The 12,245-nt window shown below is 33.2% G+C and overlaps 1 protein-coding gene across 2 annotated transcripts; it reads left to right on the top strand.

The window, feature by feature from the left end:
* Positions 1-6,944: 6,944 nt before the first annotated feature.
* LOC132733868 (probable transport accessory protein MmpS3) lies at positions 6,945-11,283 on the top strand. 2 transcript variants are annotated; one of them, XM_060720592.1, is made up of 6 exons: positions 6,945-7,238; positions 7,445-7,467; positions 8,363-8,447; positions 9,310-9,506; positions 9,976-10,145; positions 10,986-11,283. In XM_060720592.1, the coding sequence occupies exons 1-6, from the start codon at positions 7,166-7,168 to the stop codon at positions 11,125-11,127; spliced, it is 690 nt and encodes a 229-aa protein (XP_060576575.1). In that variant the 5' UTR covers positions 6,945-7,165; the 3' UTR covers positions 11,128-11,283. The 2 variants fall into 2 exon arrangements, with proteins under 2 accessions (XP_060576575.1, XP_060576574.1); XM_060720591.1 differs by having other exon boundaries at positions 6,946-7,238; positions 9,310-9,602.
* Positions 11,284-12,245: the final 962 nt, after the last annotated feature.

Genomic DNA, 12,245 nt, shown 5'->3' with positions numbered 1-12,245 from the left:
TCTATAGAAACCTTCGTCGAAAATATAATGTTAATTATTCTTTTCCATGCATTAATAAATTTACTAGATTATTGTCTTCAAATAATAATAGAACTACATCATAAGTTGTTGACCAGATATTTATTTATATATTAATTTACTTGTAGAAAAATTTGAAAGATTACTATCAAATGTAACATTTTTCATTCCAGTAACCCCAAAACATGTTTCTGTGACATGTACTTTGTAAATACTAAATTTAGAACGTTTTGAGACTCACTCTCATTGACCTTCACCTACCTATCCCATACTCCCCAAAGCTATCCGCTACTAACTGAACTATATGCCGAACATAAACAAAGAGTACTACATGTAATGTCAAAGATACTGCTAAAAATATTTTATTTTAAAAAGGGAAGTAGTTTGACTACTGAATGGTATCAATTTTTTTTTCTGAATATTATTATTAAAGACATATGCAGCGCCGATCTCCTTAGCTATCCGCTACTGCCTAAACAACTGTATAAGGAATATTGCCAAATTTGTATTTTATGCTATGCATTTGAGAAATGAAAAACTTGCAATTATTGCTGCTTCTTAGGTTCTTGTTTTATAACTGTATTGTATTATTGTATTTATGTTAAATGTAAATTGTATTATCTTGGCCATCCTTTTGTATATTGTAAATGGCCAAAGTTATATTGTATATGCCGATTTGCCAATAAACTGAAACTGGTATTTTGGGCTCAAACTTCACATTTTATAATATTTTGTTTTGTTTCTGAAATTTATTATTTCATTCATACTAATCAATTATTAACAACAAAAATACGTTTTAATACATTATATCAAAGATAAATCTTTTATTTTCGTAGACCCGATCTTATTTTCGCTTTATACGGCAATTTGAGCCATTTTCATACGATGGTATTTTGGGCTCAAACTTCACATTTTATAATATTTTTTTTGTTTCTGAAATTTATTATTTCATTCATACAAATCAATTATTAACAACAAAAAATACGTTTTTAATACATTATATCAACAAGTACGTATATTAACCTGATATCAAATATAAATCTTATTTTCGAAGACCCGATCTTATTTTCGCTTTACACGGCAATTTGAGCTATTTTCGTACGATAGTATTTTCGGCTCAAACTTCACTTTTTTAAATATTTTTTTTTGGTTCTGAAATTTTATTTGCTGTAAAATCATTCAATGAATGCATAAATATATATTTTACATAATTATTTCAACAGATAAATGCACTATTTCAAAAATAAATCTTATTTTCGTAGCCGCGATCTTATTTTCGCGAAAATAGCTTATTTTCGGTATCCATCTATACCCGCGGTCAATGAGAACCTAAATGTACAGTAACCTGTGACAATAGGAAAGGTGTTTAGCCCTGAAAAGGACTGTTGGTGCCAGCTATAGGCCTGCCTTACAAGCCGTCTATCTGTACTAGGGGCTCACGCACCCTAGTACACCATCCTCGTCGTCTCAGCCTACTTTGTAGGGCCACTCCCCTCGGCATTAGTCAGGACACCGGCAGCTAACTTAACGAAGCAGCCGCCTTAAACGATTATAACTCGAACTTCCATCATCTGCCGATGCCCTGTGCCTTCTCAGCGACGTGCACGCTCCGAGGGGATGTGAGAAGTGAAAGTGGTGTTCCAGACTAAGTGAAATTACATATATACATGTATGCATTCATTTCTTATTGTAAAATTTGACTTAAACAATAAAGAAAATAAAGTTTTTATTACCTCCCTTTATTTACATGAAATGTTAAATTTGGTAATAGATCTATCTTTATAAATAATGCTTTTTAGAACCTACAATATTGATAAATCTTAATTTGAGCATCATATTTATGATTTAAAACCAGAAACAAATTGTGTTACAGGATCTGAAGTGTATTATTCTTGGATTTAACAATAATTTAGACAAGACCTTTTCGAGGACCAAATTGACTGTGAGCTTTACTCATCAATGACCTTGATCATTTATGGTTTTTTTTTAGACTAAACAACATTATGAAAAAAAATGCGCTTGACCTTTTCTCTGACCTTGACCACCAAGGTCAAATTATCGTATTATGCTTAAATTGACATAACTTTTTATTTATTTACAGATTTGATTATTCTTGGATAAAAGGACACTTAAGACAAAATTAAATGATGAATATTCCAAATATGATCTCGAACATTAAATGACCTTTATCGTCAAGACCTGAAATGTTTTATTTTTCAAATTTGACTTTGACCTCAAACTGAGCTTGTCTATCATGGTCAAGATTTATATTTTTCATACTTATTCGTTAATTTTAGTGAGCATATTTGATTCATAATGATACTATGACAAAAAAACATGTGCTTCAGCACTCATAGAGTTGAATAATTAAAGTATGCCGTTTGTCGGCTGCCAAGATCAAATAATAAGTTAAATTTTAATTTTATTTTGTACAAGAAATTTTTTCTTGGATAATTCTTTACTTTTAAATTCTTTCTAGGATGTATTTGATATAGAAATAAGAAAATGTCGAGCCTAGTCCCGCTTTGCGGTGTCTCTTGTTATTGTGCAAAATGACCTACAAATGAAAGGTGGGCTACATAAATATCGCGCTATTTATTAATTTTGAGCATATTTCTTACCAATTTTTTTTTTAATTTTGAGTATATTTCTTTATTTATATCTTTTTCTAATTTTTTCCATTTAAAGTGCCTCGATTTTATCTATGTAAAATTTTCAAACTTAGGGCTTTAAAAAATTTGAACCTAATTTTTTTGGAAGTGAAATTAAATTTTATTTTATATTTGTATACAATAGCGCTTTTAAATGGCACTTATACTTTGAAATAGTGTTTATTTTCCTCACTCTCCCTTTTTAACCTTTAAATGCTCTCATCAAATGTTGAATTTCTGAAATGGACTTGCCCAGCCTCCTTTTTTCGGAACTGTCCATTACTAGTATTAGTTTTGGAGATTTCAAGATAAAAAATGAGAGTCTGCAGTACAGAGCCTGGTCAGACTGTACGGAAATGCCGGCTGGTCTGGCTCAAAAGTTGTGGCAAAGACTAATCACGTCTGGGTCCAGCAGGTGACAGAATGATAAATACAACACGGTTAAAGAAAACACATTTAATATACTGATTTTGTTTATTGCCCATGCATAACACAATAATCGTTTGGAGGAGTACATAAGTTTTACTCACGTTCATTCATGTTTTGTATTAATGAGAAAATGATATGACAGTTAAAACAGCAAATATTAGAGAAAAGCGCCACAAAAATGATTATAAAAATAAATAAATAAAACAGAAAAATAATCATTACAAATACACATGTATAGTCTCTGGTTATATAGTTTAACTCTTAGGATAATACATTATAATTAAATCTTGTTTTAGTTGTCACCTACTATAGTTGAAGAAAAACACTTCAACGCAGCGAATTTCAACGGGAAAGGGGAATCACGGGGGTGGAACCCCATATGAATCTCAAAAATGAGCATCGGTAAAAATGATATGTGAATTTCCGCTGCACCAGATGTGAAGCATAACACCAGATGTGACTGGAAAAATAGGCCGATCGCAGGGTAAGTTTTCATCTTTTTAAACATTTATATAAAATTCAATCCTTTTTTTAAGAAAATCGAAATGTGATTCTACCCTCCTGACTCTCCTCTATATTACCCCTTGTTGTTTTGGATTTCTATGCAGTCTTCATCGAGATATTCTTTCCGTCGTGGGTTCTGGTGTGTCCAAAACATGCAATATGAATGAAGAAAATGTCACTAAACGGACTCGAAAAACATAGATTTTACGAAATCTCACTACAGGTCGATGCTAAACATTCAAACAAATCCTGGTTTAAATATTTATTGAGATTTTGGCTACATACAAGGGAATCGCTGCTCAAAATTGCATTTGAGCTCCAGATGTGCTGAAGAGATTCATATGTGCATAGCATGAAAAATTAGCAACAATCTAGAATTTATTCTATTGTGTATCATTCTGTAATAAATTCTATTATCCGAAATAGACACATTTTTCACGAGACGAGCTTGAATAACATAGTATCCATATAGAAGAGGATATAATTATAAGACATTCTGCATACGAAAGGTTTTTAAAATACGTAGATATGGTGGGAAGGCCTTGCTTATTTTCACTTATTGACGTCGTGTGTACTGCAATCTTCCCCTTTTATGCCACCATGCATTAATTAATTAATTAATTATTCACTCGACTGCACTGTCTGCTTAATAGGAGAGTAATGTGAAGCGTGTTTGAATTTTATTATGATGCTGTAAGAAAGTTAGTGATAAACTTTTAAAAAAAGATCAAAGAAGATTTGCATATTTATTTTCCACATTAAGAAACGTCCCTGCAGAATATTTACATGGTTCACTTCATGCCCACAGTCGCAATTATGGGTCATTGCCTATCTGAATTTTATGCCTGCTCTGTAATTCTTTGAATGGTTTTAAAGAAACTTTAACATATCTTAACAGTATTTAGCGGACATGCGTAGCTCATAACATAGATTGTTTCCTGAAAATGTTCATGTACGCAAAAAGATCAATGAACTTATTCTCCGCTTTATAACTGTTATTTCAGTGGGAACTGTAAATTCCACTGTAAATTATAAACACTTAATTTTTTTCGTAATTCGTTTCTTTTGTTATTTTTAGGAAAATGGGTCGTTTTCTAGGCACAAAAAGGAAAGGTTTAAAACTTTCAAGAATAAAACGTCACGTGTATCGTTTTAAAAGAGGAAGTCATCAGCGCTTACATCTCCTTTTACGCCTTTTAAATTGTCCCCATGTGTCTAAAGATTCCGCGTATCGCAGACTCCAAAGTCCAAAAATTCACCAGAAAGTGCACGTATTACTTTTTCCAATTCAAAGAAAAAACGCTTAATATTCAATTAACAACTATTAAGTCCCATGAAATGTTCTTCACAGAAAGGATTTGCAAAGATAAATAAAATCAGTTACAATGAACAGATAGACATTATGGATGACATGGGTTACATAAAAAGTAACCGAGGTTTCGGGTGGGAAATTTTATTTATGGAGAGAAAGCCAATCATAAATTGAAATTTTATGTTTATTAAAATTCTCATTTCTGTTTATCATGCGATAAAACAGTTATAATATATCGAACTCGACTATTATGTAGAAATATCATGACCTGGGCGGCATCTCGGGTTTTCCTTACAGACAATGTTCTCGGCCCATATCCTGTAAAGAAAAAACCTTCGATGCCGCACCAGGCCATGATATTTACACATAACAGTCTGTCGCTATAACTATAACTTGTGGAATATTAAAGTGATAGATATTTTTATGAATGTAAACATTATTAAAGAAAACATATTATATGACACGATAGCTTTACAAAGTTCATTACTCTCAGTTTGGTTTGTCCAAGTTACATATCATTTATTAGTGAATTGTTTATCATAAGAGGACTATCCGCTCTGCGTCAACATTTTCATGTACTCGGGCCTTTTAGTATTTCTAATGCTATTATAAGCTAGTAAGCTCTGTCACTGTGGTAATCAAACATACTAATGTTACAATTAAACTTTCAGCCAAAGATGCAAAACCTATATTGTTTCTATACATTGGCTATTCAATGATTATATGGAAGTGGTACGTAGTTTTGTAGATGGTTTTCACTTATGAATCTCTTCAGCACATCTGGAGCTCAAATGCAATTTTGAGCAGCGATTCCCTTGTATGTAGCCAAATCTCAATAAATATTTAAACCAGAATTTGTTTGAATGTTTAGCATCGACCTGTAGTGAAATTTCGTAAAATCTATGTTTTTTCGAGTCCGTTTAGTGACATTTCTTCATTCATATTGCATGTTTTGGACACACCAGAACCCACGACGGAAAGAATATCTCGATGAAGACTGCATAGAAATCCAAAAACAACAAGGGGTAATATAGAGGAGAGTCAGGAGGGTAGAATCACATTTCGATTTTCTTAAAAAAAGGATTGAATTTTATATAAATGTTTAAAAAGATGAAAACTTACCCTGCGATCGGCCTATTTTTCCAGTCACATCTGATGTTATGCTTCACATCTGATGCAGCGGAAATTCACATATCATTTTTACCGATGCTCATTTTTGAGATTCATATGGGGTTCCACCCCCGTGGGGAATACTCTGTATTGAAGTTTTTAACCTTATAGTTGCCGAGCATGGGGTTTGTGACATAATTATACCTGTCACAAACCCCTGAATGGTCAATGTTCGTCGAATCTTATGCCACTCACTAATGTGGATTCAAACCTTTCGAAGAACTTGATATTACATGAATATCATGTAAGAAACAATATCCAGCTCGGCACACCATGGTACACAAGCTTGTGATGAATTAAGGAGCGTCTGTGAATTTTTCAACCTGTAAAGCATATGATCTTTACTTTGCCTAATATGACTGAAACTCCAGTAAAAAGTATACCTAATTTAAGCAAGAATGAAGAGAAAAGCTTTAAAAATTGTAGCCAGTTGCTCAAATTCATATTGAATTATAAGATATATATTACTGGGGTCAATGCTTGATTTGTATGTCCAGTAAAAGCAACAATTTTCTGCATTATTTGGAAATAAAATGTTTAAACCAACGTATGTTGCGGTTATTAAATTTGTTTGTCCGTGGCAACTTTGTTTACGTTAACATGCAATGAAATGTAACAAAACCAAATCGTCAACGCCCATTTTTTCTATTAAGCCGTACAGCCACGCCCCTCTGTCAGAAATTGCCTTTTTGTGTGGACAATCAAAGGCTTCATACAAAGATATCGAACTACAGTTAAACTATTTTAAAGGTAAAATATACAATAGACTTCCATCAAACTTTGAAATTTTCAATTTAGATTTAATATACAGGGAAGATGACCGTTTCTATTGACTTTGAAACTGGCACTGTGGAATGCTAGCATGGCCACAGTAATGTTTAAATTCATCAATTCTTTTGATATTGAGAAAAGAACATTTATTGATTAACTTTTAAGCGGTCATTCAATGAGTATGTTGGAAAATCACGTTTCCTCTGCAAAACGAAATTTCAACTGGTAGAATCATTTGGATTTATTTGCATCGTGCAAATCATTATTAACCAAGACTTTCAGAAATTCAGACATTCAAAACTGTTCAGATATGAACGCGCAGACGACATTTAAGGTTGTAAATCCGATGCGTTTATGTGCACTTGTTGTTTTAATTATATCTGGTAAGAAAATTTATATGGATAATTTTGAGTTGAAATTATTACTTTACTATTTTTTTTGTTGTTGCTTTTAAGATAATTTTTCATCTACATTCAGTTTTCGGTTCAAACGGATTATTTCTTTTGATGTAGTCATTTTGAAAATTGAAATGAGACCAGTTATCTAGGAATTAAAAGGTTTCAAAAACTGTATTTGTTTTTAATTTCAGCGCCAAAGGTTCTTACAGAAACGGTAAGACTTTTATTAACTTTCTGGTAGACAATTTCTTGTAAATAGAACTCCATATAATATACGGTTTTATTTCAAAATAGAACTTGCTTCCTTTATATAAAAACCCGCATAGTTTGTATGATTATTTACTGCCGTACCTTGTTCATTTTTCCCGGAACGCGCGAGATTGTAAGATTCTGTTGAGATCGCGGAACTTTTGCCCAAATGAAAGCATTGTGGGAAATATTCTTAACGTGTCTTTTCAATTCTCGCTCTATTCTATACTTCCAGAATTGCGAATGTTTGGTTATATCAAAGCATTCTGGAGACGAATGGTTCGAACATTGTGGAGACACGGTAAGGACCCGGGCCTTGAGGCCAAGTCGTTTGCTCAGAAATCGAATTAGAAATTCTTGCTTTTAAAGAAATGATTGTAAAATGTCTTTCAAATAAAACTGTTTTAAATGGACATTTGAATTTTTATATCTATGTGAAATATTCTTTCTCTCATACTTTCAATTCTGTTGATGTTTCACAGCAGCAAAATGCACTAGATTTTAAATAGGGGCCTACGTTAAGTAAATGCACGGATTGTCGTCTGCCTTAATGGTGAAAACTCCCGCAATTGTCACAGGCACGCTTTGTTCTAGAATCATTTGTAGTTTCAATAAAGTCAATGATATTAATAAACAACTTGAAATTTGGCTATTTTTAATCTTGATCTGAAAATGCAAGAGCAAAAAAAATCTGTGTCAGATATAACTGATAAATATGTATACATTTGTATGTATCATACCACCATCTCAAAGAGGCGCAAAATAACATTTAGTTTCGCGAATTCAATAGTAGTCATCTATTATTTCACGCTGTCGTTGCAAAGTTATATTGTTTTCAAAATTTGCACTCAAATTTGCAGACGACAGACATAACATCCACAACATATACCGTGACGACGCCGGCAGATGTCGCTTCTCAGAAACCGACGACACAAAAACCCGCGAGTAAGTATAAAAAGAGAAGAAATTTGATATGATGTTGAAAATCATTTCATGATTTTAAGTCCTCTTATAAGACAGATGAATTTAAGTCACTTATTTTAAATGGTGTTAGAAATCGGTTGCATATTTGTTTGGAGCTTGATAATGATCGTTCTAAAGTACATTAATCAGAAGAATAAAATGAGCCGTGTCACGACAAAACCAACGGAATGGGTTTGCGACCAGCATGGATCCAGACCAGCCTGCGCATCCGCGCAGTCTGATCAGGGTCCATGCTGTTTGCTATCAGTTTCTCTACTTGTAAAATGGTTGGTTAGCGAACAGCATGGATCCTGATCAGACTGTGCAGATGCGCAGGCTGGTCTGGATCCATGCTGGTCGCAAACCCATTATGTTGGTTTTGTCGTGACACGGCTCAAATGTGTATTTGTATTTACAATTAATCGGGTGGTACATGCGATTCATGTATGTTAACTAACAGGAACAACGGGGACATACAAACAACGTGATTTTACTTTTTTTTCAAACTGGAACGTTATGCAAATTATGACTTATAAATAGAATAAAGAAACACATTTCAACATAATATAAAACAGAGAAACGTTCACAAACATATTAACATAGAAAACTTTCGGTGGTTACCAAAGTTCTGGTCGTTCTTAAGATGAGATTTCCGTTTCCCGGACATGTACCGTACATAACTGAACACTGATTGTTTATTTTAAAGTTCCTGGTTGAAATTCAGATGCTGGAATCTGTAAGTACACATGCAGTTGTTTCTAAACAAATAGTATATCAATCCACAGACGATGTTTTCAAATTGGATTCTAATATAACTTGTATTAAATGTTTTTAAACATTTCAGCTGTCCCGCCATCATCAGGTCCGTTGAGTTCTACTGTAAAAGTACCGGTAACCAAACCCAACACCGGGACCACTAAAGGTTCAGTTCCGGTACCAAAACCTTCTACAAAGGCTGCCAGTCAAACCACTATAAAAATAACCACGAAAAAGCCAACTCCAGTGCCGACAACTAAGAAATCTATACCAGTAACAACCAAGGTAAGCACAATAAAGCCTCCAGCTCCGGTGTCTGTAACTACGAAGATTTTGGACCCGATTAAAGTGACAAAAGCTTCAGCGACAAAGACTTCTGAGGTAAGTATGCAGAAATCGCCAACTTTTATACAACATTTATATATTTTACAGTATTGGGGCGGTAAATACATTAATTTAGAGTTCTAGTAACATTTCCTGTTTCCAACATGCACGTGCGTACACGATTGATGGAAACACAATTGTAATTCTGCACTTCAAAATTTAATTATAGAATTTTCGGCGGTGATTTTGAAATAAACTTTAAAAGTTCATTGTCCTTATAATTATTAATTAAAATGAAGTAGTCACTGGCCAAGTTAATCTACCAGATATTTTCCTTCTTTTTTCTAAAATAAAACATTTATTTGTCTAATCAATTTTGAAACTTTGTGACCCTCTTTTAAGATATTTTTTTTCAATATATTTATTTCAGAAGCCAGGAAACGAAGGGCAGTTTGAACCATTATCGGAACCTTCTGACACGGGGTCTACTGTAGGAAGCGTAGTCGGGGCAATAGTCGGGGTAGCTGCCGTGATCGTGGCTTTAATTCTGTTCTGGAAATTAGGCGTGCTGAAAAAGTGCAAAGAGTTTCCTTGCAAAAGGTAAAAGAAGAATATACTGATTGAAAATGTTTAAAAGGAATGGTGTATATAGTTGAATCATCATTATTCAATATTCGACAAATATCAAAATAGATACGTTTGTTTGTTTGTTTCATTTTACGCCTTTTCCCAACAGTATTTCAGTCATATAGGCGGGTAGTTTCCTAACCATCGTTCCTGGAGAGTTACACCAGTACAAGACTATCTTCCTCCGTGCTAAACTACCAAAGCATCTCCCGGGGATCGAACCCACGCCAGAGAGGTAACTGGAATAGAAGTCATCGACTCTAACCCCTCGACCACGGAGGCGGTCAAAATAGATACAAAAGTGTCAATAGTATAAATAAGGGTTAATAATAAACCCTTTTAAATATGTGATCAAAACTTGAAATATTTCTTCCTTATACACGAAGTCTAAATACTTGTAGCAGAACTTACTAGTAAGGATAAAACCTCGAATTTTCACAATCGATTTACTTTTTAAAATTTAATGTTTTGAAATGGCAAAAAATGGTTGGGTAGTTATGTTCCTAAGACTGCGCGTTTACTTACCATGTACCAGTATTATTTTAGACAAGAAAGTTTTCTGCCAATTTCGTGAAATTGCAAAGTTGTTATGCTTCAGTTTGTTCATTAGAGAATATTGGAAAGTGCATCACCTATCATGAAATCGTCCACCGACTTCTTAATTAGTAAAAGTATTGAAATTAATTATCTCCTCTAGACAGGTTACCCGTGCCGACCATGTATAAAATAAAACAATGAAGATTGAGCTAATATCTGGTGATGTTATAGTTCATTATCTAACGTCCTATTTTATCTGGTTACTTTTTTTTCCAGATCAAAAGTTGGAACCTATGACGTAGAGAATGGAGAGGTAACTAAGAACGGAACAAAACCTCTCGATGCTCAAAAGGGAACAAAACCTCCAGATGCTCAGAATGGAACAAAACTGGCGGAAAAGACACTTAAAACATTGTAGATATTTATTTTAAAATTGTTATCTCAGACTTATACTCGTATAATCTTCACCATGTTTCAAGGTTATGAAATCAAAAGTAACATTTTTGACATGAAATTATTCTGCTTTGCTACATAAATTAATCCTTGTCTTTTTCATTTCCTTAAAGAGGTTTTAATAATATAACGCTATCGTATTTTAATTGCAAAATCTTACGTATTGTATAGATGGATCAATAAACAGTCCGACATGGAACCTTATTGCCGACATTTTACGTCTATCATGGTCTGGAAAATTGAATGACTGTCATAGGTAAAATATGTCCAGTATGGCTAGAAAGAACTTTAATTTTAAGGTCTTTTCTGCTTTTCGGACTTAACTTTGTGTTCACAATATCGCCACATTGTGTACACTTCTAATAATAATAATAACGTGGATATTTAGACATCTGTTTAAAAGCAAAATATGACGAACATGTAAACAAGTTAATTTCATTGTTTACCATAATTCATAACTTTGAAACAAAATCACCATTTAAAAAGACACGGCCAATACAAACACTGGCTTAAAGAATTTAGTAGTATGCTATATTGTTAACTCCATTTGATATCGTCTCCGTCATTTACTAGAAATAGTTTTCTAAAAAATTATGTCATGGGCTGGACTGCCAATAAAATCATTTTGTTGGTCATTTTTATAGCTTTTGCATAAAATCTTGTATCAATTTATATGAACGTGGGATTTTAACAAAAACGTAAGTTCCGTACTCACTTAATTTTAATGAATGTCACAATCAATCATTTTTGAGAAAGTAAATAATTCTTACATTATGTCGTGGTTCATTGATGACAATTAGCTTTATGTATTTTCACACATTTGTACATAAAACATGAAATATATGTATGGTATGTGTTTGTGATATGAACATCTTTCAATGTGGTTAATGCTTTGTTAATCTTCAACCATTACAAAACTTTTTTTCACAATGGATTTGGTCTCCCTAAATATCAAGCACGATCCATTGTTATCTTCAGGAATTTGAAGTTGAAACTAAGCAGTCAGCAGTAGTCTTGCAAGTGTATTCTTGAGGCATTGGTCAGTCATCAACCCTGCTAGTATTAAAACAATAAAAAAATCTC

The sequence above is a fragment of the Ruditapes philippinarum genome, unplaced genomic scaffold, assembly GCF_026571515.1.
Source record: "Ruditapes philippinarum isolate M1 unplaced genomic scaffold, ASM2657151v2 ctg1319_1_1_1_1, whole genome shotgun sequence".
NCBI lineage: Eukaryota > Metazoa > Mollusca > Bivalvia > Venerida > Veneridae > Ruditapes > Ruditapes philippinarum.
This window is presented reverse-complemented; position numbering and strand designations above follow the sequence as displayed.